At 57.0% G+C, this 25,448-nt stretch overlaps 1 protein-coding gene across 23 annotated transcripts in view; it reads left to right on the plus strand.

Annotated features, from left to right (window-relative positions):
* TBC1D24 (TBC1 domain family member 24) overlaps positions 1–25,448 on the plus strand; it is a 26,748-nt gene continuing 1,300 nt past the window's right edge. Inside the window, exons 1-9 of one of the 23 annotated variants that reach the window (XM_010819101.4) lie at positions 1–3,168; positions 16,537–16,649; positions 17,695–18,765; positions 19,315–19,332; positions 19,835–19,993; positions 21,116–21,179; positions 22,083–22,178; positions 22,418–22,640; positions 23,872–25,443. In XM_010819101.4, the coding sequence (XP_010817403.1) occupies positions 17,801–18,765; positions 19,315–19,332; positions 19,835–19,993; positions 21,116–21,179; positions 22,083–22,178; positions 22,418–22,640; positions 23,872–24,032 (1,686 nt within the window). In that variant the 5' untranslated portion in view covers positions 1–3,168; positions 16,537–16,649; positions 17,695–17,800 and the 3' untranslated portion in view covers positions 24,033–25,443. 23 annotated transcript variants of the gene reach the window in all.

The following is a 25,448-nucleotide window of genomic DNA, read 5'->3' on the forward strand; positions in this document are numbered from 1 at the left end:
GCAGACGCGCCGGCGCCGGGGCGCGCGGCGAGCTGAGGAGAAAGCTGCGCGGCGGGCGGAGGTGGGCTCGCGGCCGGCGCCGCAGGAGGGTAGGTAGGTGCGCGGCGGGGCCGGCGGGCAGGCGGGCGCGGGGGCCGTGGGGGTGGGGGGTCGGCTGTCACCGCGGCCCGGGCGTGCTGACCGAGGAACGCGGGGGCCGGCCGCGACGCGGGTTGGGGGTCCGGGGCCCGCGGCCGGCGCTGCCCACTGCCCCCAGCGCCCGGCGGGGCGCGACGTGGGGCCGGAGCGGTCCTGGGCCCTGCGCGGGACCCCCATCTCGGCGCTGTCGGTCCGGCGGGCGGCTCAGGCGAGGCGGCGGTGGGAATGAGCTGGCTCCGGGGTACTCCTTCCTCGGGTGCTTTTTGGGCTCTGTGGGGTGGGGAGTTCTCTTCTGGATTCGAAACTGTAACAGATTGTGTGATAACGCTCTGTCTTGGAAGACCTGCAAACTGCTCCCGTCCCGACCCTCCCCCGCTTGCTCCAGGTTGGCACCCCGCCCGCCTGCAGCCTAGGTATCTACGCAGCCTCTGAGCCCTGCCCGGCGGGTCTGGGGTGACTTGTACCCTCGGGTGGCCGCTGGGCTGTGCTGGGGACAGAAGCGTTTCCACAGGGCTCCTGAGCACTGTACTCCTCAGCCTTGAGAAAGCACACCTGGGAGTTGGGGATGGGCCTGGGGAGGTCAAGGTCCTCTCCTAGGAAGGGTGTTGGTGCCCTGATGGCCTTACTCGGTAGGGGACACTTACTCGGTAGGAAGCACTGGGCCTCCTAAATCACCGCCTGCTGGGCTGACACTAAAGGCCAGAGGCAGTGTGAGCACCCACTGGGCTAGGTGGTGGCGTGGGTTGACTGTTAGGATAGAGGTGTGCCTGGGAGGCACAGTCCCCACCTCATGTGGCTGTTGCTGTGATGCTGATCTTGAGATCTTTGGCCAGCTGCTTATTCCTAGTGAGGAGTCTGTCTGTCTGCCTTTCCAGGGCCAGTAGAAGCATTTGCAAGTGATTTTTCTTATTTCTCTGTATGTTTGCTCTGACGTCAGCAGGAACTTGTAGACAATTACAGGAGGGGAAAAAAAAATTCCACTATTGGCAGGAATACTGGTTTACCCTACTTAAACGTGGGGGCTCCCCTCCATCTTCTTGCCCCAGCACATAGTAGCCTCCTCTAAGCATTTACTTAATAGTCTTGAAGACAGGTGTGCTGGTTCTTTCCTTTTTAAGGGATCAGGGCCGGGAGAAACAAACCAAGGTAGGAAAAGATCAAGAACTCTCGCAAAGGCATTACAGTTACCATTTCTAACAGTGCTATAACCCACAACATGTGCTTTCTCTATCCTGAAGGTTGTTCGTCATTTAATCTTCTCAGCCCTTAGCTAAAGCCTGTAGAAGCAGGGCTTATTCAGGAGCCAGCGCTTTGTTTAGAAACCTGTCTCTCCCTGTGAGCAGAGCTGGGCGAAGTCACAGTCGTCTCTGCTCCCCTATTGCCTCACAGAGAATGCTGAAATGAACTAGGTGCTGAAACGAGTGCAGTAGTTTTTGTCTGGTGAACGGTGACCTTCAGGGCACGTAGAAGTAATCTAGTTATCTAGGCAGGCTTTTCATAATGACAACAGGATTCACCGCCTGGATTTGCAAGTTCACCTGCAGGTGAGCTGTGCTAGCTGTCACTGGCCACACCTGCCAGGACTGTCCAGCCAGCCAAGTGACCTTGGGCACACCATGTTGCTCCCAAGTCTCGTTGCAGTCTGAGCCGATCTCAGAAGACATATTTAAGTGTTTCCTTTTAGATGGTTTCTGGTTTGAAGTACATAAGGACAATAAGCAGGTTATAAAAAAGCACTTAACATTTACCCTGTTCAATGTTTTACCTGTTTGAGCATACCTTCTCTGTTATGACAACTCTGTGCAGGGAAGAAAGAGAGCCTTTTCACCTCGAAGCAGCAGTTTCAGTGGCTGTTTCAAGTGTCACTTTCCAAATGGAGATAATATCAAAGAAGCGGTACCTTGGGCTTTTCACTAAAGACCAACCTAAATTCATTATTTGATGATTTTCGTTGTTCTTTAAACACAAATTTATCCAAGTCATACTTCACGTGATGAGGACTTGTGCCCCGTGCTCTGCAGCTACAGAGTTGAGTGAGCCTGTGCCCTAGAGGAGATGAGGGTGCAGTGAGGAGACAGGTCAGCGAGCTGTGGCATAGCAGGCAGCACTCCCACTGAGGTGGGCTGAGCTTGCTGTGGGCACAGAGGGGTGGATCCAGCTCGCCCTTGGTGGTGGCTCCTGAGAAGCACTTAAATTAAATTTTGAACATCAGGGAATTTCCTGGCTGTCCAGTGGTTAGAACTTTGTGCTGTCACTGCCAAGGGCACAGATTCAGTCCCTGGTCAGGGAACTAAGATCCCACAAGTCATGTGGGATTCTTTTTAAGAACAGCCACGTAAAGGAGAGACTTCTTGGCTAAGGGACAGTGTGTGAAGTACCAGGGCAGTCTCCCAGCTGTTGGAAGAAGGGCAATGGGTAGCATTGGTGTTTGGAGTGAGGAGAGGGAGATGGAGTTAGGGAGCTAAGCTAGTGGCTGTCAGGAGAGCCATGAGTACCAGTCTCCAGTTTGCATTTTGCCCTGAAAGCGGTGGGGAGCCACTCAGGGATCTTGGGTTTGTGAGTGACTGGTCAGATTGTGCCCTCATGTGTGACTTGGGGTGGGTTGGTGCAAGGCTGCACTGAGTCGGGATGGTTAACAGAACACCGGAAGGCCCAGCACCAAGGAAAGCCAGTGGGAACAAAAGAAAGAGCAAGACCACAAGACAGGTGCCCGCGGGGACGGGAAGGGCCAGGGGTGGAGGAGAACTTCGGGAACACTCCGAGGCTGGGTGACTTGGCAGGGCTGGGCTGCGCTGTGTGCTGGAAGGGACAGGCCTGGAGTGGGTGACGACAGGTGGTGTGGAGAGGCTGAGCTGAGTCCTTAACAACTCCTTGATAGAGACTGCTCTGGAGCTGTGAGAGCTCCTTCCTATGTGGGCACTGAAGCCAGGGTATGGGGTGTGCCCTTCCAGGAGTGTGTGTGGAGTGAGAGAAAGAAGACTGACCCTGGAGAGGCCTGATGCTTCACATCCATAGGACAGAGTAGATAAGGTAACAAAAATCTGATTGATTACCTCCTGCCTTTTAAGGGGATGGGGGCAGGATAGTGGGCTTCTTATATTTGTCACAGAGCCTCAGGTTGTTGGTTAAACAGCAAAATGTAAGATACCAAAGGTGCAAAATCACATAATTGATTCCCAGGGCCTTCCTATCAAATGTGTTTGTTTGCCTTTTGAGAAAGTTCCAGATTGTCACTCATCTCAAAGGACCTCATTCTCCAGCCTGAGGGTTGGTCCTCTCAGCGAGTTCTCACCACTAGATCTCTGGAAAGAGACCTTCTCAGATCTAGAGAGAGATCTGAGAACTCTGTGGGTCCTCTCGCTCTCCTCCCGGGACCCGTTTCTGTGTAGTGCCTCAGCGTTAGAGACGGCAGGACTTTAGAAGGACTGTTGAGGATACAGAGGCCAAGTGTGTAGTGCTTCCTCCCAGGCTTGTCCCCACGCCGAGGGGCCGCCGGGAGAGGATAAGGAAAGGCTGGCGTTGCACAAGGAGTTCCTGTTTGCCCACAGGAGGCACGGGGCCCCACAAGGCTGTCTGGTCTCTCGAGTGCTGTTAGCAGTGACCTTCGCCCCTTTCGGAGCCTGCTCACGGAGGGGCACAGGAGACAAGCTCTCCTTCTGTCCTGTGCAGTCCCGGTCCCCTGCCTGGCTCTTGGACCTTAGCCATCTCCACTGGATATTGCCGACGGAGCTGCTGGCAGGGGTCATGCGTGAGCGGTCATGCTTTCTTCCTCCAGCCCGCCCAGGCTGTGCTCTCCTCTTACAGGCCATTGAGAAGCCACTATACAAGGCTTGGCCTGTTTCACATAACCTGAAACTGTGTGTCCACCTAATTGTTACACAATTTTAATTGGATACCAATTGTTTGCTGATGGGAGATTCTGTTACCAATAAAAGCCCTCTCGCTGCGTAGATGAAGCTCAGTTACCTGATTCCCACCAAGAGCTCTTCTGGCTTCTGTCCCTTCAGCCTTCCCTTGAATCCGTTTGTCCTCATTCCCTGATTACCCTCTGTAATTCCTTTCTCGGCAGGCATGGTTCCCGCCTTCCTGTCTTCCTAAACTTGTGGGCCTTAGAGGGAGCCTTAGGTGTGTGTTCACTCCGCCTGCCTCTGCTTTCTTTCCCTGCCTCCCTGGGTCGTCTCCTCCCCCACCTCCCAGCACACAGGCACGCACTCCTTTCTCGGTAGCCCGGTGAACCCAGACCCTGTGGCTTCTTGGAGCCGATGAAGCTGGACCGTAGAAGTGTCTTTGAATATGAGCCATGAATGACACTCACTGGCCCCAAGCAGCTGTGCTCTCCAGGGCTGTTTCTGCTGCTTCCTGGGTGCATGCCGCCTCAGCCTTCAGGATCTAGGCCAGGCGGGTGCTGGCGGGGCAAGGCTCCCAGGCCCCTCTTTCCTCGTGGGCTGGGGGCCCAGACACCCTGTGCTTCTCCCTCACAGCATCCGCACCTGAGTTGGTAGGGTCAGTACATCATGTCCCCGCATCCTGAAGCTTGCTGAGCAAAGGGGTGGCCTTGCATCCTCGTGTTCCAGCACTCAGCACAGTGGCATTCAGAAAGCGTCTCGAATGCCTGTTGAAATGATTCAGCCTGCAAGATTCCCTCCCAGCCCACTCTGCAGTCACGCCTGAAGATGCTTGCCGAGAGCCTGCTATGTGCCAGCCTTCGGAGGCACGCCTGTCACCCGTGCCTTGCTTGGAATTCAGACCAGTCAGGATTCTAGCTTCTGACAGCTGGGCTTCCTTCTCCTGCTTCTCATTCTGTGCAGCTAGTTGGATTCTCCTGTGCCCTTGGGGGGTGTTTTCCCAGACCTACTGCTGGGAGGACCTTTTAAACTCAGAAGATAAAGATCCTGAATTAGCGGAGCCCCATTGCAATCCCAGCCTCCGTCTGTGGGTAGACCAAACCAGCAGCTTGCTTGAAGAAAATTAGTTCCTCAACTAGGGATCAGACCTGGGTCAGGGCATTGAAAGCACCGAGTCTCAATCACTGGACCGCTAGGGAATTCCCTGCAGGGAACCTTTTTGAGTGGCTAATACCGTTAGGACTTCACCCCTCTCAGGTCCCATCCATAGGCCCAGGTGCCACCACTAAGATCTGCATTTGAACTTGCGACGTACTAGCAGAAAAGCTGGCCTGCGGTGCTGTGACTAATACCTCCTCGGTGGTTACACCCCTTTATGCCTGGCACGTGCCCTCCATTGTGTGCTGTCAGCCAAGGGCCCCCTATCGGGTTCCCGGTAACTGGCACTGTGGAATGCCAGTTGCCACTAGTATTTGAAAAATGCCCCGTGCTGCTTCAGGGCTGAGGCAGAACCCAGCCTGCCATCTCATTGCATGAGGATGCCTGCTGGGAAGCACACATACCTAGAACAGACAAGTTGCTGAATGGCCCCTGTGGTTTAGAGTTAAATTTCCTTCTCGGGCCCAAGTGGTCTGGGATTTTCCTGAGTCTCCGTCTGTTTCCTTCTCTATTTCCTCCTCCTTGGGTGCACCGAGTGTGTGATGTGAGACGCCTGGCTCCAAGTCCCAGTAGGGTAGAAGAGCTGCACTCATAAGCAGGTCATCACAGGTGTGCCAAGTTCAAACAGATTTGGAGAAGGAGGCGGGGAGGTCAGCCCTGCCTGCAGGGTCAGGAGTCTGGAAGGGCCGGTGAAGGAGGGAGCATTTGAAGCACATTCGCCTGAGAGGAGAATGAAGAACCAGCGTGTCCCACCTTTCCCCCTTCCCATTGTCAAGACTCCTGAAGCCACCATTGGAGGGCAGGTAGGGCCAAATGCCTAAGCGGTCAGGGCCAGTGGACGGGAGAGGGTTTCAAGGGGAGAGCAGGCCATAGCTGTTTGGGAGTCAGAGCTAGCTGCCTTTTGCGGGGAGTGTGTGAAGGCTAGGAGGTTTCAGCAAAACACTTGGAGGTATGGGACCTAAGAAATCTAGGCTTAGAAGAGGATGGACGTGCCTGCTCAGTCATGTCTGACTCTTTGCGACCCCAGGGACTGTAGCCCACCAGGCTCCTCTGTCCATGGGGTTTTCCAGGCAAGAAGACTAGTGGGTTGCCATTTCCTCCTTGAGGCGGTCTTCCTGACCCAGGGATCAAACCTGAGTCTTCTTCATTGCAAGTGGATTCTTTACCACTGGGCCCTCAGGGAAGCCGGGAAGAGGATGGACTTCTGCAAAAGGAACATTTGAGGAACAGGAGCAGTGGCTGCCAGAGAGAGGAGGAGACGGATGAGAGGGAGGGGTTTTGGGAGGCCTGGGGGAAGGAGAGCTGAGCGCTGAGAGCAGTGGGGTCAGCTGTGTGCGTCAGAGAGATAAGAACTCAGAGTTGTCTGTTAGGTCTGGCAGCTCGCAGTAAAGGCATCGAGGGCTTGACAGGGGAGAAAAGAAAGAGGACAGGCTTAGCTCAAGGGGAGTTTCAGATGCTGTGGTTGGGGTTGAGGGCCTGGCTAACCAGAGAGGGAGCATTACAGATGCAGGAGAGTCGGAGTCCTAAGAGTTGAGATCCAGAACCAAGGGTGGGGGTTGCAGATCAAGGGCCAGGGTCAGACAGGAGTCGGTGCTCTGGCCTGACACCCAGTTCTCGAGGAGAGCGGGAGGTGTGAACCTGTCAGCTGCCGTGGGGCTAGGAGAGGGTGCCTGGAGGCAAGTGAAGGGCTTCCAGGCATCTCCGGGGCCCTCGAGTGGGGTGGTGTGACTTTGCCTCTGTGGTTGGTGTGCGAGTGTAGGGAAGCGTGCCGTCAGGCTGGCTTCTCACGGGGATTCTGCCAAGTAGCTGAAACTGGAGCCCGTGAGTGATGGAGCGGAGGTTTGGAGGGTCGGGTCAGGCCGAGCAGACAAGGGAGTAAACCCCAAAGGGCTCGTGGGGAGGGCAGATGGACTTGTGGCAAGTGGGAGTGGGGAAGCGAAGCGCTCCAGGGCAGTCAGCATGTTTGTGGTGTGTGCCCAGGATGAAGAGCCCCTGGGGCCGGCAAGGCTGCAGACGAAGCACCAGAGATGTAAAGGCTTCTAAAGCTGGGGAGGGATTTTTTTTTTTAATAGGTAAGAGGTGGATTTATTTAGAGAGAAACACTCCACAGACTGTGTGGGCCAACTCAGAAAGCGAGAACAGCACCGGGATATGGGGCTGTCGGTTTTCAGAGGGGTGGGTAATGTCATGGGCTGGTGAGTGGGAGGAGTGTTAGTGTGGGGGTTTTGAGGTTGTGCCCTGCCCCTTCCCTCCTGTCTTTACCCTCTCAGAGATTTTACTCCCATATTCTCACGGGAAACAGAGGGGCAGTGGTCTGCCTTGTGTAACTGCTTCAAGGTTGATCAGAGGCATCGACTCTGCCTTTGAAGGTGTAAAAATCTGTGGATGCCTGATCTTGGGGCCTCAGGGGCAGGACAGCTCCTTGTTTTAAGTCGATGTGGACTGGAATGCTCACATAGCCATCATCTTGATGTGAAGTTGTTGTAACTGCTTCCATAGCAGCCTTTCTGTGAACCTCCTTGATGAAACTGTAAGAACTCTCAGCTGTGGTGTGTGGAATCTAGTTCCCTGACCAGGGATCAAACTCAGGGCCCCTGCATTGGGAGATGGAGTTTTAGCCACTGGACCACCAGGAAGGTCCTCTCCTTCAGTCTTCTGACTAAAACCATCAATAGCCAGGAGGACCACGTCACTCTCTGGCATCTGGGGTATTCCCTCTTCCAATGCCCTGGCTCTTTGCAAAGGACACATACATTGCAGTCCTCCCTTAGTGCCCCTTCTGTCTACACAGGGTACCCTGGTCTTGTCTGGGTGCCCCTGCACCTAGTGGCCCACCAGAAAAGCCGATTCCCCTTTGGTAGTCCCTGAGGGGACAAAATCAGTAGCGTCATTTGGGCCTTTTGCATATTTCTGTGGGTATCTTCAGCCTTTGCAGACAACTTCCTGTTACTGAAAACTGAGTAAGCCAGTTGAAACAAATCATTCATTGGAGCCTGATGACCAGCAGATGCTTTCTGAATTTTGTGCCTGATGTCTAGGGTAGACTGGGCTATGAAGTGCTTAGTCAAAAGGGCGTGTCCCTCCAGAGAGGAGGATTCTCATTCGTGTGTTTCCTGAAAGCCTCCACTAGTCTCCCTTCGAAGACCGCAGGCTTTTCATCCTGTCCCTGTTGAAGTTTTTTAACATTTTTATAATTAATAGATTTTACTGTAAGTTTCTTCCAACTGAAATTATATAACTCAGATTGGGACTTGAATCCACGTACTAGGACTGGAACCCAGTCAAAATCCACGGTTTTCCAGCCGAGATCACACACCTGGTTTTCTAGCCGAGATCGCACACCTGGTTTCAGAGCTTAGTGAAGCTCACTTGGTGTCTCATCACATAAAGAATTCAGTGAGAGACAGAGTGATAGGTAAGGAGTGATTTATTTAGAGAAAAACACTCTTATCACAGTGTAGGCTATCTCAGAAGGTGAGAGGGGCCTCGGAATATGGTTTGGTTAGCTTTTATGGACTGGGTAATTTCACAGGCTAATGAGTGGGAGGATTCTTTTAGCAATTTGGGGAAAGGGTGGGGATCCCCAGGAGTTGGGCCAGCACCCACTTTTTGGCCTTTGGGTCACCCTTGGAGCTGTCAGTGCCTGTGGGCGTGTCCTTTAGCGTGCTTGATATGTTGCGGTCAGTCACATGGCCATCTGTCTCTGTCAGTGGCATTCACAAGGTAATTCCGTTGTGGGTTGCCTCAGAGATGGCCTCCTACACCACTCAGTGCACTGCATGGTCCCATTGTGGGAGTCAGTAAAATGTCCTCTGTGTTTTTCCTAGAGTCATCCCTCCGAGCTAGACATGCCTTAAATTCCTTTTGGGTTCCACTGCCTAGATACAGAGTCATGAAAATTTGAATATAGGGTACTTTTAAAAATTCCTGTTGTCTGAATCTTTCCCAACCCTGGAGTATATGGCCCAGAGGGATATTAGCCAGATTAACGCAACCCTTTCTAGACCCAAGCCCGAGGTGATGTGTCTAGCTGCTCAGTCTGATCAAGATTTGCACCTAGATCATAGATGCTATCCCTCCCAAAGCAGTCTTCAACCAGGCACCAGCGCCTGAAAAGTTGTTGCAAAAGGACAGCACAGAAGGTGTCCCCAGCGGCGTTGACAATGAGCAGGAGTTGCTCAGTTCAAAGGGTCAGCACTTGTCAGTAAGAAGTCCGTCTTGGCAGTTACACAGGTCTTCTGGGGTTAAGAGAAGCAAGATATAAAACAGGAGTAAATGTAGAACGTAGGAGACTAAACGTCAGAGTCAAGGAACAGAGTCTGGAGTATCAAATCCTGCCTCAACAGGCCTGTCCTGGCCCTGTGGTCGGACGCGCCTGAGCATAGCCATTCCACACCACCTTCCTACAGCAGACCAGGCCGACGGCTGCCATCCTTCTGGTCCAGAGCTAGGTTCCTGATCAGAGCCCCAAAGCATTTGGGGTTGACAGGCCTGACAGAAGCAGGCAGACATTGCTGGAGCGTCCTCCCCGGTACGCCTGGCTCGGGCATCCCACAGGCCTGTCTCGGACCAAGACCTAACTCTCAACGTTTTCTTACCTTATCACTGTCCCTTCATGGCGCTTGAGATCACACACCTGGTCTTAGGACTTACTGAAGCTCAGGTTCTTGATGTCTCATCGCAGAAAGAATTCAATGAGAGACAAGAAGTGGGTTTATTTAGAGAGAAACACCACAGACAGAGTGTAGGCCAGCTCAGAAAGAGAGCAGCTGAAGCTGGGGAGCTTTGAGCCAGGCCAGCTTGCTTGACCTTTGATGGCCTGTAGTGAGGCAGCTGAGAGAAGGGGGCCAAGAACCGGAATGAAGTGGGTGGTGGGTGGGGAGACCCTGGAGAGAGGCAGGCAGGGCCCCTGCTCTCTGGCCTGGAGGAAGGGTGCATTAAGGGAGAGGGTGGGGTGGGGGGCTATTTCCCACAAACAGGCTCCAGAGCAAGAAGAGAGCTGGAGCTCGGGCGAGGGTGGTAAAGCAGGGCAGCGAGGGAAGCGAATGCGGCATGTCAGGCTGTGGTCGGTGGCCCTGTCACCCCGTCAGCCGCCAGCGGCCGGGGCGGGGGGCGGGCAGGCATCTGACTGCTGAGGCCTTGGGCCGGGAGGGGAGTGCCCTCCTGCCCCATCCCTGACAGTCCCGAGGCTGTGTCGCCGAGGCCTCGGGAGTGGGCTTGAGCGTTTCCCTGGTGTCCGCCTGTGGGTGGCTGGGCACCCCAGGCCTGCCGTGAGGAGGCCAGGCTTAGGCAGACTTGGCCCACATCCTGCTCCAGACCTGCCGCGCCCAGGCCCCCCTCACCTCCCCTCTGGCTGTCCTAGTGGAGGCCGAGGGATAACGCCCACCATTCCCCCCTTCTCTGCCTCAGAGCGCCTCCCACTCTTCCCTATTCACCGGTCCAGACGCCCTGGGCCGTGCCCCCTGCCCTGCTCCTCTACCCAAGCACCCTGAGCGCAGAGCCGCACACCCGACCCCCCAGCGCATGTCATCTGCCCTTCCCTGTCCTGCCGCCACGTTCCTGCCTGGCCCCCTGCGTATCTTCTTTTCAGGCAGTGACTGGTCCTGTGTCTTTCTCACCCACGCTCCACACACCTTAAGGGCTGGAGTGGGGCCACCAGGTGTCAGGGACCCGTCGCCCTGCCTGCCCTCGCTGGGGACACTGCCCGAGAGGCGCTGCTCTCTTGGTCACGCGGGACTCCCCGGGCCCGGGACCGCTTGCCTCGCTGCCCGCCTCCCTGTCTGCCACCCCATCCTTGGTCTGCGGTCTGCAGGGCTGGACCCAGCCTCCTTCCTCTTCCTTCTCTGTTTCCTGACCGCACTTCCAGGAAACAGGCGGGGAGTGTCCCGCGAGGAGGGAACAACTGAGACAGCCTCGCCACCGGCTGTCCTGTGGCGCAGTGACTAAGGCCCGGCCAGGCTGAGCACCGGGAGCTCAGACCTGAGCTGTTCCTGCTGCCAGGACGGGCGCAGGGCCTGGGTGGGCGGGCTGGGCAGGGGTCAGCGGGACTGGGCAGCGTCCAAGCCCCCCTCCCTCTGCGCAAGGCTGTCTCCTGCCAGCTGGGCCACAGTCAGCTCCTCGGGGGGCTCTGGGTATGTGGAGGGGCCGTGTGCGAAGCCCATGGGGTGACAGAGGAGTCCAGGGGCCAGTGTGGGGGTGAGGGCTGACGGCTGGGTGTCTGGGCAGGGCCTCAGCACAGCAGCCCAACTTCTCCTCCAGCCTCAGCCCTTCACAGCCCCCCAGGGAGCGCCTCCTCCACCCCAGCCCTGGGCCAGCATTCTCTGTTCACTGCTGGGGCCTTTGTCCCCCACCCCAGCTCAGCGTGTCTGGTGGAGTCCACCCCCGACTTGTCCTGCCTCTGCTTCTGGACTCTGCCCTCTTTCCTCCTTGGCCACCAGGGTTTTCTCTGAAATGCCGATCTGATGTGTCACCTTCTGCCTTGGCTCTTCTGCTCCCTCGTGTGGGGATGACAGCTCCTGCCCCACCTCCCAGGAGCTCCCCCGTTTGCATTTGCCCCATCCCCATTGTCACACACCCTGGGGTCCTTATCCCTCTGGCACGCATGCAGAGTCCGTGCCCTGCTGGGTGGTCAGCGCCCTGCTGACCTCTCGTCTCACCGCGGGCGCTGTGACCATAGGTCTCCTGGAGAGCTGTCTCTTATGCTTGTGTCCCCGGGGCCCTGCCCAGAACAGGCAGCTACGGAGAAGTTTGTAAAACAAATAAAAGTTTGAGTCAAGGGGGCGGAAGGAGTGCTGGGCACTCCCAGAGAGGCAGTTTATAAGGGGGCAGAGCGCCTAGTGTGGTTTAGAATCTCCCCAGACTTAAAATAGGGGTCTGTTTGTCACTTGAAAGCGAGTTTTTTGTTTTTCAAATCCAGTTGTTTGGGAGAATCACATTCCCCACTTACATAGTGAGGCAGGCAGAAGTTTCATGTTTCATGACCCGTCCGACCACGGCTGGAGCCCCATGGCATGTGGAGCCAGGCCTGAGGACAGGGGCTGTGGGGCTGCCCCCTGGGTGAGCTGCGCTCCTGAGGGGGGCCTTCGAGCACACTTCAGGCTCTCTCTGGAAGCTGCTGGCTGGGTTCTGCCTGTGCAGGGCCCCCAGAGCCCTCTCTGCATCCGTTTCCTCACTGTGAAGTTACCTGCCGTGGGTTGAAGGAGACAGGGATGAGGTTGCATTGCCTGGCAGCCCACTGTGGAGTCTGTCCAATGGCCCTTAAATGGGGCAGGAGGGGGCCCCGTGCGCTCTGTCCTTCGTCCCATGACCACTTTCTCTCTCTGCCCCACTCCCTGTCTGGGGTCTACCAGGAGGGCAGCCCTGGCCCTGGAGCAGAGTCGCCGGGCACGGGACCCAGGGCGCCTCCCACCCACAGCCACCTCCCTCCTCCTGTGGGCACACTCAGGGGGCTCCCCAGGGAGGGCATAGCCAGGCTCCCGTGACTGCTCCTGGCTGGAGCATGGTCCCCAGAACCCCCTCCTCAGCAAAGCTGCCTGGCCCAGGGCCCGTGGGGCTGCCAGCTGAGCACTGCAGAGGGGGGCCTAACCCCCTGAGCAGAGGTCACTGAGTCCCACCGAATGCTTTATTTTTAACTTTTTAAGGTAGACTTGCTTTCCATTAGGAAGCCTGGACTCTGTTCCTGAGGGAAGGCATGACAGTGACTGGAGGGGCTTCCGGGTGGGAAAACGGCCACACCAGCGGGGAGGGGTGCCAGGCAGGGCCATTCAGAGGGACCCTCCCATCCGGAACAGAACAGGCGCCTCCCCGGGCCCTGGGGGAACCCTGCCTGCAGCCTCTGTGGCTGAGCCGCACTGGCCCTCCTGACCCCACCCCCAGAGCCCCTGAGCTGGGAGCCGGGGGAGCGGGGAGCGCTGCCCTGGCGTGCCAGGCGGGAGAGTGCCTTCAGGGAGCAGGCGCGGCTCATCCCTACGGCAGTCAGCTGTTAGTCTGGCTGCTGGGGCGCGTCCCTTCCCTGCCCACACTCGGGTAACTGGGACTCCTCCGCACCCCCACCCTGTGTCTCACTGTGCCCAGCGTACCGGACGCCCTCCCCTCCTCCAGCACCCCGGTCCCTTCCGCCTCGGGGCCTTTCCTCAGCTCCTCTGTCAGCTTCCGTCTCAGCACTTACGCTCGGATGGGGGAGACTCCCTGATGACTCCCCCTAAAGTGGCCACCACTCTCTGGACCGGCTGTGTGGCATCCCTACTGCCCGAAAGGACCACTGTCAGCTGTTCTTGTGAGTCCAACAGGAGGAAGTAGAGTGGAATTTTTCCTGTTTGCCCAGAATTGCATATTAGGCCCAAGCTCAGGGCAGAAACGCAGAGTTCCTTCCTGTGATCCAAGGCTGGGAGCCGTGGCCCCGGGCAGCCCTGCCCGCAGACTGATGGACAGGCACCCCCAGTGGCCTGCCCTGCCCCTCTGCAGTGAACTTGAGACTGGGGGTGGGGTGGCCCCAGGGCGAGTGCAGAGTTTGTGATTAGAATTCGTTCCCTCCCTCACCTTCCTGAGGCCAAGGGAAAGGTTTTCCAGGGCCCCTGCTGGCCAGGAAGAGTGGCCACCTGCCCCGGGCTGCCGCAGGGCTAGAGAGAGAGAGTGGGTTGTGCCTGTCCCCACGCCCGGCCAGCGCGCCAGGCGGAGAACTCGACCCACAGGCGCCGTGGGGGCTCAGGGCCCAAGCCAGGCTTGTGTTCTTGGGCTCTGTTTTAGAGACATCTGCGTTCAGGGAGGAGGTAAGGCTTTCCTGAGGCCAGCCCAGCCAGCGGCAGGGCAAACTCCAGCCCGGCCCAGTGGCTTCAGACTGGCTCGCTCCCTGCTGGAGCTCCAGCCAGCCTCTACGACTGCCCACCGGGTGAGGGTGGGAGCACGGCTGCCTTCCTGGGCCCGGCCCCTCTGTTGGGTGCTGGGCGCTGCGAGAGCAGGTGAGGCCTGCGTCCCTTGCGGGGCAGGTGGCGTGGACGGTGTGGGTGGTGTGGCCAGCCGCGGGAGGGACAGCTGGGGAGGCCGTGTGGCCCAGGTGAGGGTCCTGTCTGGTGACTGTGTCTGTTTCCTGGCTGCTGCCTCCCCCTCCCCTCAGCCAGCGTGTGCTGTGAACGCCTGCACTCCTGCGCGCAGGAAGCAGCTTCATGAACTCAGATGTGAGGGTGGTAGCCTTAGGGAGGAGAGGCAGTGGGATTGAGCGGTAGCTTAAGCAGGACTGTGCGTTTGTACTCTGTGATTTTATGTTAGTTGATGTTTTTGTGATTATGCATTCATGTAAAGACCAAACCAGACAAAAAGCTGCCCTGGGACCTGGCTTCATTGACCCCTCAGGAGGTCAGCACAACTTTGTTTGCCCTTCTCCAGAAATGCTCTTAGGTGGGAGGAGGCCTGCAGGGATCCAGAGAGTTCCTCTGGGCTCTTCTGCTCCTGTCTTTGCCTCGGAGTCCCTGGCCACTTGTTGCAACAAATAAAATTGTGGGGGGCTTCCCTGGTGGTCTAGTGGTTAGTGCTCAGGTGCTTCCACCACAGGGGGTGTCAGTTTGATTCCTGGTAGGGAACTAAGATCCAACATGCCATGTGGCACAGCCAAAAACAACAAGGAAACAAAACACAAAACGTTGGTCTGCTTCTCCCTGAAGGTCCTTTCTGAAGGAATTTACAAGGTACAATAACCGTTTTTAGAGTTTCCAGTTTAATATTCAACCTGAATCTTAGGGCAGCTGAGTGAGGTTTGGCACTGTCCTGCCCCGCTCTTGTTCTGTTTATAAACATGTTTATTGCCCTGACAAGGAGCAGGTTCTATTCAAGAAAACAGGATAGGCCTGGGGTCCCTCCAGAGGTTAGTGTGCTCGGAGCCTAGAGTGAAGGATGAGACTCTATAGGTAATTTGCAGCCTGGGGAAACGGGGGCCCCTAACTGCTGTCCTTCCCAGAATAGAGCAGACAGACTAGCTGCTATTTGGGGTTCTTTTCTGGGGAAGAAATTTCCAGCATTTGCGGCACCTGGTCTCGCTGCAGGCAAGGCTCTTCCAACGGGATGAGGTAAATGGATGTTGTCAACAAAACTTCATTTCTGTGGGAAAGTCCCTGTAAAGACATATATCCAGGGACTTGGACAGACACTCAGCCGTGTTCACAGCAGCATTACTCCCAACAGCCGGAAGGTAGGAACAACCCAGATGTCCATCGACAGACAAAGCATGTTTTGTGCATACAGTGGGATATTATCAGCCACAAGGAGGAATGAAGTTCTGATGTTGCAGGGGGCAGAGATGAACAGGTGGGGCTTTTTATGATACTATAATAAGGTTACATGTCATTTTACATGTGTCCAAACTCATAGAATGTATGACACCAAGAAGGAATCCTCTTTAATTCATAGATTCGGTGATGTGTCAGTTTAAGCTCATCAGTTGTAGCAAATGTCTCATCTGTGGGGAAGGTTAATAATGTTGAGGCTGTGCCTGCATGGACAGAGAGTATGTGAGACCTCTGTACTATCCTCTCAATTTTGCTGTGGACCTAAAACTGCTCTAAATAATAGTCTTGAGTTTTAAAATATATACTATACATGGGCTTCCCTGATAGCTCAGTTGGTACAGAATCTGCCTGCAATGCAGGAGACCCCAATTTGATTCCTGGGTTGGGAAGATCCGCTAGAGAAGGATAGGCTACCCACTCCAGTATTCTTGGGCTTCCCTTGTGGCCCAGGTGGTAAAGAATCCGCGTGGAACACGGAGACCTGGGTTCGATCCCTGGGTTGGGAAGATCCCCTGGAGAAGGGAAAGGCTACCCACTCCAGTATTCTGGCCTGGAGAGTTTCATGGGCTACAGTCCACGGGGTGGCAAAGAGCTGGATACGACTGAGTGACTCTCACGTTCACTATCGCATTCTCATCCATGCTGTCAACCCTGATAAACCTTGAGGACATTATGATCAGTGAAATAAGCCAGACACTAAAGGACAGATATTGTATGATTCTACTAATACTAGGTGCCCAAAGTGGTCGAATTCATAGAAAGCAGGGTGGTGGTTACCAGGGGCTGGAGGCTGGGAATTGGGAGTTGGTGTTTAATGGGTGCAGTTTCATTTGGAGAGATGAAAAAGTTCAGATATGATGCTGATGGTGGTGCAGCCTTGTGAATGTTCTTAATGCCACTGAACTGTACACTCACAAATGTTTAAAATGGTAACGTTTGTCATGTATATTTTTAACAATTAAACACAACAATACAATTCTGTAAAGCAATTATCCTTCAATAAAAAAGTTAAAAACCACCGCCATGTTAAGGTGCTTCCTCAAGACACACACAGATTTCACCTTACAGTTCTTTCCACTCAGTATTTCTAAAGTATTGCTTGCTTTTTCTGTTTTCAGATAAATGTTCTTGATGCAAGCAAAACAGGAATGCTCTGATCATTTACCGAAGATCACCGAGGCAAACAAACCTTTGTGAGATCTCCAGACAGTGTACCATCCCAGGCAGAAAGGTTAGTCTGAGGTGCGTGTTTAGTACTTCTGTGCTGAGGACAGTAGCCTCTGGCAAAAACAGACATCAGACTGTGGTAGACTTCCGAGAGCTAGACTTCCATCTCTCTGTCCCCATGCAGCTGAAGTTTCAAATAGCACCTGTTACCCGTTTTTTTAAAAAATGTCTACAGGAATCTCAATAGATGCCCATAATGGAGAAAGCTAAGTCGCTCAGTTGTGTCCGACTGTTTGCGACCCCGTGGATGTAGCCCACCAGGCTCCTCCGTCCATGGGATTCTCCAGGCAAGAATACTGGAGTGGGTTGCCATTTCCTTCTCCAGGGGATCTTCCCGACCCAGGGATCGAACCCAGGTCTCCCGCATTGCAGGCAGACGCTTTAACCTCTGAGCAACCAAGGAAGCCCACCCATAATGGAGAGATGGTACCAAATCCCCCAATACCTCCGGCTTATTTGGTTCCAGAAATTTCTGATTCTGAAGCTGTGACACCTTCCGTTTATTTCTCCACCCTCATGTCTTCTTCCCACCAGTGACTCTTCTGTGGAATGCCTGCCTGCAGCTTAGCTGCTATTTTTAGAAAGTTAAGAGCCAGTATCCAGGTTCCAGGCCAGTGACCGTGGGGCAGAGTAGGTGTGTGTCCTGCTCATGACACACGGCCGGGCAGAGGCTGTGAGCCTGTGCGAGCTGGAACGCAGTGTCTGGTGACCTTCCGGACCAGTGGCTCATTTCAGAGGCTCCCAGGCTGCAAAGGGAAGAGTGAGGGCCAGGTGGGCCACCACCCCTGAGCAAAGAGGTATTTACAGCTGAGTCAGCCTCTCAAAGCCTTTTCTCATGACCCAGAGCCTGTGTGACCTCTCCCAGTACCTGCAGAAGCCCTATGAAAAGAAGTTATGCTCCAGAATCCGTAGTGAATTCTCAAGAATTTCCACTTATCTTAAAGGGAAGCCCTACTGATAACTTTGTAGAAAAATTAAAACAGACTCTTTTTTTTAAATGTAAACCTTCATGCCACGTGCGTTATTAAGCATGGTTTTTAATCCTGTAGGGCATGGGATGGCAGACAGGTTAGCCAAGAAGCCTCGGAGAGGGTGCCGGTGGATGTAGCTGCCCTTTGACCCCTCCTGCCCCCGACCCCGGGCACTCCCTGCACGATGCACCCCCCAGCCTACAACTGCTTTGTGGACAGAGACAAGATGGACTCGGCCATCCCGGACCTGGGGCCCAAGGAGCTGAGCTGCACAGAGCTGCAGGAGCTGAAGCAGCTGGCACGCCAGGGCTACTGGGCCCGTAGCTACGCCCTGCGGGGGCAGGTGTACCAACGCCTGATTCGGGACATCCCCTGCCGCACAGTCACCCCCGATGCCAGCGTGTACAGAGACATCGTTGGCAAGATCGTGGGCAAGCACAGTAGCGCCAGCCTGCCCCTGCCCGAGTTTGTGGACAACACGCAGGTGCCCAGCTACTGCCTGAACTCAAAGGGCGAGGGCGCTGTGCGCAAGATCCTGCTGTGCATCAGCAACCAGTTCCCCGACGTGTCCTTCTGCCCCGCACTGCCCGCCGTCGTGGCCCTGCTGTTGCACTACAGCGCCGATGAGGCTGAGTGCTTTGAGAAGGCCTGCCGCATCCTGGCCTGCAACGACTCCAGCAGGAAGCTGGTAGACCAGAGCTTCCTGGCCTTCGAGTCCTCCTGCATGACGTTCGGGGACCTGGTGAACAAGTACTGCCAGGCGGCCCACAAGCTGATGGTGGCCGTGTCGGAGGACGTCCTGCAGGTGTACGCAGACTGGCAGCGCTGGCTCTTCGGAGAGCTGCCCCTCAGCTACTTCGCCCGTGTCTTTGACGTCTTCCTGGTGGAGGGTTACAAGGTGCTGTACCGCGTGGCACTGGCCATCCTCAAGTTCTTCCACAAGGTGAGGGCGGGGCAGCCGCTCGAGTCGGACAACGTGAAGCAGGACATCCGCGCCTTCGTCAGGGACATCGCCAAGACCGTATCTCCCGAGAAACTGCTGGAGAAGGCGTTTGCCATCCGCCTCTTCTCTCGGAAGGAGATTCAGCTCCTGCAGATGGCCAACGAAAAAGCTCTGAAGCAGAAGGGCATCACCGTCAAGCAGAAGAGGTAGGCAGGCCACTGGGGCCACGTCTGGGGCCCAGATGGGGTGGGGCCTGTGAGGAAGCACCCTGGGGGCTTGGGGCCTGAGCTCGTCCGGCTGGCTGGCCAGTAAGCCCTCCGTGCGCATGCAGGAAAACACCGGCCAGGGGACAGGGCCTGTCTGGTGTAGCTGCGGGTGGCCAGGGCAGCTGTGGGCGCGGGGCCTGTGGCCGAGATGGAGGCTGGAGCTGACGGTGGTGCCCGTGGGCCCAGGAGGGAGCCAGGCTGGCCTCGCTGGGTCACTCTGGGGCTGCTCTTGCTGCCCGGCCCTCAGCTCCGGGCTCCCGTGCTGGTGGCCCCATCCCGAGCACGGCCACCTGGGGAGCCAGCCTGGGGAGGGCCTGTGTGTTCTGAGACATCAGCGGCCGCTGCTGTGCCCCAGGTGTAGATGTGGAAGCCTTTCTTGTGGGCCAAAGGCAGGCGTGTCCTGGGTGTTAGTACTTGCCACTAACCTCTCCTTGTCTGTTTTATTTTTCTGCCTCTTCTCCATGTCCATTGCTTCCTCCTGTTTTTCAGTGTTTCACTTTCTAAAAGGTAGGTCTGGAAACCGTGTCTCCACACCTGGCTTCTCTCTGCCTTCCAGCCCGGCTGCTTGTTCTGGCTCCTCTCTGTCTTCCAGCCCAGCTGCTTGCTCTGGCTCTCAGGGCTGGCTTCAGCAGTGCTGCCACAGAGCCTGGCTGATGTTCAGGCCCGTCTGTCTGTCTGTTTGCCTGCTGTCAGTGCTTGGCTGGCTTGGAAGCATTGTCTTGCCAGAGCTGACTGTCTCTGTCCCCGTTTCTTAGAGAAGGGGCTTTCGTTGCCGCCCCTGGGCTGGGTTTTCTCCCCTCTGTAGCGGGGTGGGAACAGGACTCCAGGGCCGGCTCTACCCCGTGCCCTCCTGAGGGGCCCCTAGGACCAGGCTCTGACCTGGCTCCACAGGTAAGAAGTTCCCTCCAGGCTGAGCTCCCACGAGAGGCTCGCCCCTCCTGGGAGGAGGCGGGGTGCATGGCCGGGGCTGGGGCTGCAGCTCTGCTCTGACCTCTGCCCGCTCCCACAGGCAGTTTGTGCACCTGGCTGTTCATGCAGACAACTTCCACTCAGAGATCGTCGGTGTGAAGGAGATGAGAGACATCTGGTCGTGGGTCCCTGAGCGGTTCGCCCTCTGCCAGCCCCTCCTGCTCTTCTCCTCACTGCAGCATGGATACAGCCTGACCAGGTAGCGCTCTGGAGGCAGGGCCCTGGGCCTGCCCCCTCGACGTGCCAAGGTCTGGACTCCAAGGGCCAGATGGAGCAGAAGGTGTGGGGTTGCCCAGCTTCTCATCCTGCCCTCACGTCCTGGAGGTCACAGTCCAGCTGGACCCAGGCCTACGGACACGGGTACCTGGGCAAGGCCCTGCCTCTTCCTGGGGCCTAGACTTGGGAGCTCCTTTTCTGAGCATCTCTTACTCCAGGGCCACCCCCACTGCAGGAGTTAGGGTTAGAGTCACTGCAGCACACGCAGGGCTCCGGGGTCTCACACAGGCATGGTGTTGGTCAGGCGCAGACTCCCCCGCCCCCGAGCTTACAAAACTTCAGGACAACTCGAGGTGGCCGGCCTTGGATACTGCTCTTCCACCCCCATTTCACCAGTCCACACCAGGTCCATCTTGGCCCTATGGGCTGTGCTGGGCCATGGCCAGTGTCCAGGGGATTCTGGCAGGCTTCCCCCAAGGCACCCCATCTCCCTGGCGTGCTCTGCCAGGTGCTGCCCCGAGAGCCTCAGGTGGCTTCTGACCTGCGCTCTGCCTTGGGTCATAGGCAATGCAGACAGAGGGGCCCATGATGGACACTGTCAAGAGCCACCCACACATTCTGGCATAGCTAGCCAATGTGGTGTGGGAGGCCCACAGAGGGATGCTAGCCAAACCCTGGGCACCTGCGCTGGCACACCAGTGGCCTCAGGCCTCCTCCTGGCTCCCTGGTGCTGCCAGCACCCAAGAACACTCCAAGCTTTCCCAGAGCACAGACCTGTTCCTCTGGTTCTGGCTTCCCCAAAGCACTTGGCGCATGGCTATCTGCTAGGGGCCGTCTGCCCTGCCGCTTCTGCTCTGGGCATATCAGGGCAGAATGTCTAGGGCTCTGACCACTTGGCTTGCGGCCTCCTGGCTGGGGCTCCCTGTTGGCAGAAGCGCCCAAGCCCAGGTGCTGCCATCTAAGCCATGTACCTGGTTCCTGGGAGAGGAGGACGAGCAGGTGTCAGGTCTGTCCGCCCTGGGCAGCCAGGGTCAGTAGCGGCTGGGGGGAGGGAGGCAGAGGCGGGCGCTGCTGTCAGACTGGCAAGGGCGTTCTCTGCCCCCAGGTTCTACTTCCAGTGCGAAGGACGAGAGCCCACTGTCCTGCTGATCAAGACTACGCAGAAGGAGGTAAGGACCAGCCAGGGGGACCCTGGTTCCCAGCCTTTTGGGAGGGTGGGTGTTCCCTCGTAGCCCCCACTCAGGTTTCCTGGGCTTAGGGGTACAGAGCGGGGCTTGCCCTCCACAGAGAGGTAAATCTAGCCTCCTCACATGACCCCCCAGTTCCCAGGGCCTCCCTGTTTCCCTGGGGGTCCAGACCCCCAGCCTGACCAGCCCAGCAGTCTAGGGGAACTCTGCGGAAATGCCGGGTGAGCAAAGCCCCACGCCCTCCTGCAGCAGTCTGCCTGCGCCTTCGCCTTCTCCACCCCAGCAGGTAGTTCTCAGAGCCTTGTTCTCTGCAGTGGCTGTCATCTGGAACGTAATTAAGGTGTCTATAAAAGTGAGTGTCTGCGTGCTCTGGTGGCTCCCAGACACCCAGCTGCACCTGCAGGACTGTCTCCTCGGCCTCAGACCTTGCATCCGGCTCCCAGGAGGAGCCTGGGGGTCTGTTACAGCAGGTGACCCGAGTATCAGATACCTCCGTAACCACTCAGAGGAGTGACTCTAATGGTGAAATCAAGCATTTTGCCGGCTGATAGGAGGCCTGGCAAGTGTTTCTTGAGCAGGTGCCTCCTGGAAGCTCCCATCTGAGGGGTCTCCCTGGGCTGATGCCCATAGTTGGAGTGTGGACACTGGCTTGTCTCCAGGCTTCCGTGCCCAGGTGGGAAATGGAAATATCCCAGGAGCCGACAGTGGGCAAGGCAGCCTCCAAGCCTGAGCCCTGCCGGTCCCCCCTCCACACTTCAGCCCTGGCCCTCCGGTGGGCTGGAGGGGGTGGGGCTGTGGCTGAGCCTCGGGTCTCAGCTGCCCTGAGTGCTGGGGGGCTCCCGTGGGCACGCCAGGTGCAGCCTCCCCCTGGGTCTTCCTCCCCAGGTGTGTGGCGCCTACCTGTCAACAGACTGGAGTGAGAGAAACAAGTTTGGGGGCAAGCTGGGCTTCTTCGGGACTGGAGAGTGCTTCGTGTTTAGGGTGAGTGGGCCCCCTGTGGGAGGTCACCCCCTCACGTGACCCTGCTTACTTCCAGACGCGCCTCCGTCACCTGCTGGGTGTGACCCTTAGAGATGAGCTCCGAGAGCAGGCAGCCGTCTGCGGCACGGTGTGCGCTGGCTCCTGCCCCTAGCTCGGGTCCTCGCACTGGGCACGGACGACGAGCCCTGGGGGCGAGCGGGCGCCGCGGGTCAAGTCCTCACACCGGCCTTTGTCCTCAGCTGCAGCCCGAGGTCCAGCGCTACGAGTGGGTGGTCATCAAACACCCAGAGCTGACCAAGCCCGCGCCCCTGGAGCCCACCACCGTTCCGCCCTCCCCCAGCCACTCTGTGTCCTCTGAGCCCGCAGACCGCCTCTCGCCATTCCTGGCTACTCGGCACTTCAATCTGCCCTCCAAGACGGAGTCCCTGTTCATGGCAGGGGGCAGCGACTGCCTCATCATAGGTGGGTGCCGCCCTCCACGTCTGGCCGGCTCCTGCCTGTCCACGGTCACTTAGCTGGGAGGAGGGTACAGGGTCATGGGTGCCGAAGCCGCGGGCCAGTCCTGGCTGAGCCGGGTGGTAGGTGCCTCACCTGAGGGACAGGCAGAGCCCCCGCAACGGCAGGAAGAAGGCAGCAGCTCGTTGGGGGCGGAGCAGGCACATGGGGAGCATGGGACCTGAGGCTGCATGCTGGGAGACGGGGGACAGGTTGGAGTAGAGAACAGCCCCGTGGCTTTACAGAGGCCTCTGGCAGGGCTGGACAAGGCCGGCCCAAGACTTGCCTGGTCCGAAGGGAGAGGCTTGGGAGCAGGAGGAGGGTCCCCAGGGACAGCGCTTGCCACAGGGCAGCCACTGACCGAGTGTCCCGCAGGTGGAGGGGGCGGCCCGGCACTGTACATCGATGGGGACCTGAACCGGGGCCGCACGGGCCACTGCGACACTTTCAACAACCAGCCCCTCTGCTCTGAGAACTTCCTTATCGCCGCTGTGGAGGCCTGGGGCTTCCAGGATCCTGACATCCAGTGACGGGAGTGAGCCATTGGTGACTGAGCTGCCGCTGTGGGTGGGGAGAGGTGGGGGTGGTACCTGGGCCCCTCCTCACGGAGGTGGCAGTGAGTCCCCACATATGTGGGCACTGTCAAGGTGCAGCTGGGCACAGTACTTATCTAGGCAGTGGTGCCACGGCCGCAGCTGGCCCTCCCAGACCTGCCATACTTGCTACTCCTTCGTCCTGGACTCAGGCCCTGGCTGGCCTCTGGGCAGGCATCCCGTGCGGGAGGCTGGGGTCTATGGCCCCTGAGCCTCAGTCCCCTGGGGTGAGAGGGTACTGGGGCTGGGCGAGCCGGCTGGGGCCAAGGAGCCTGCCCAAGTGTGGGCATGCGGCTCCCCCTGCTGGTGCCTCTGGGCATCTCCCGAGGAGGCCCTGCAGCTCCTGCTGGCCTGCTATGGTTGGGGCCCTGGGCTGTGGGTCCCCGGAGACCGCAGGCGCCCTGTTGACTGTTCCTGGCGGGAGCATCTGCCTGGAGCTTCTTACTCAGTTCCCGCCTCCCCTGGGCCCCCTTTGGACAGGAACCGCTGGTGAAAGCAGGGAGGACGAGCTGCGTGCAGGGCTCCAGGCCCTTCCCCAGGGAGGGCCCCTCCCCGGGGAGGGCCAAGGGCCGGAGGGGATAGTGCTTGTCCTTGTGTTTCTGCAGAGACTGAAGCCTCTGCTGGGCCTCAGGGTAGAGTTATGCCTGGAAGGGCCCTCTGGGATGGACCCCACACCAGCCAGCAGTATTTCTGGGCCCTGCCTGGAGAAGCTGGGACCCACGGAGCCTTCTGCAGCCTCCTCTTCTCCAGTTCCAGGCCTCCTTAGCTCCCCAAGCTCCCTGCCATGGCCCCACTTGACTGCAGTGACCTGGCCTGGGGTCCCGTCCGACCCCTCACACGCGCTGTCTTATCGCGCCTCCCCGACCTGGTGCCGCCCGCCCTCCCAGCTCCTGCCACATGGACTTTCCTGACGCACCGTCTGTGCGTCCATCTCACAGTGCCGCCTGGGCCTGAAGGGCGGCCCTCCACCCGTGATTCCCTCAGCTGGTCCTGAGGGCCCGGCCACCCAGTGGGAGGAGAGACGTGGACACTCCAGGGCTGGGGATCCTGTCCCCTCGGTGCCCCATGCGCCCCCACCCCTGTGCTCATCCTGCGGGGCGTGCATCCTCCCTGCCCACCTCCTCAGATGTCCACCAAGCCCGGCCGTGGCGATACGGAAGGACACACCAGGAACCCTGTGTGGCTTTGGGCAGGCCGGTGAACCTGTCTGGAACTCAGTTTCCCCAACTGTAAAATGGGGCCGTTCACCCTGCGCTGCCGTCCCCACAGGGCTGCTGAGAGGCCTGCAGCGGGGAGAGGTGCTGGCTGGGGGCAGCTTCCTCCCCAGACACCACAGCCCTCGCTGCCCCTCCTCGAGCCCCCTCAGCCCTCACCTGTGCTTCGGTGTTCATTAAACAGCTGTGTGAACTGCAGGGATCCAAGTCTGCTTTATTCAACCAGAGGGACCTCCCCGGGTGTCCCGCCCCACCCCGGCTCTCCTCCTGCTTGTCAGTCCGGTCACGGAACATCAAAGGCCTTTTCAATGCGCGGCCTTTCAGAAGCAGCTGAAGGCACACCTGAGCACCCTTTCATGCCCCTCTGTGAACCTCCTGATCTGCGGAGTTCTTTTCCTGCTGAGTAATTCCACAGGATCCTCTGAGACTGCCCCAGGGCCCCCCTCCACCCAACTCGGCAGTGGCAGCTGATGAGTCACCATTTCTGTACATGAGATTTTTGTGTGTGCATGCACGATACTCACTTTCTTTGAATTTCGTATCTTCGCCTTAACTTTTCAGCTAAACTAAAAGTATGTGTGATTATTATCTTCAATTTTTTTATTCTGATTCCTGTCCTTGTTATCTGATATTCGGTCTTCCCAAATAGAGTATAATTAATTTTGTTGCCATTCTGTTATTTCTTCCTGATTATTATTACCATTTTCTGTTAAAAATTAGCCAAAGATTTATGGAATAGTACAGTGAATTACATTTGTTTTTCTAGAAACATTTGAAAATGTATTTTAAGAAAAAAATTGAACATAGTTTAAAGCAGTTCATTATCAAAGTAGACTGTATGCATTTAAGGGTTCAGAAAATCAGTTTTCCTAAAACAGTTTATATTACAAGAGTAAGTCCATTGTATTTTATGAGTTTTTCCATTTTAATTATTGAATTAAAATAAGTATTCAATTTTTCCTATTTTT

Source organism: Bos taurus, chromosome 25, assembly GCF_002263795.3.
Source record: "Bos taurus isolate L1 Dominette 01449 registration number 42190680 breed Hereford chromosome 25, ARS-UCD2.0, whole genome shotgun sequence".
Lineage (NCBI taxonomy): Eukaryota > Metazoa > Chordata > Mammalia > Artiodactyla > Bovidae > Bos > Bos taurus.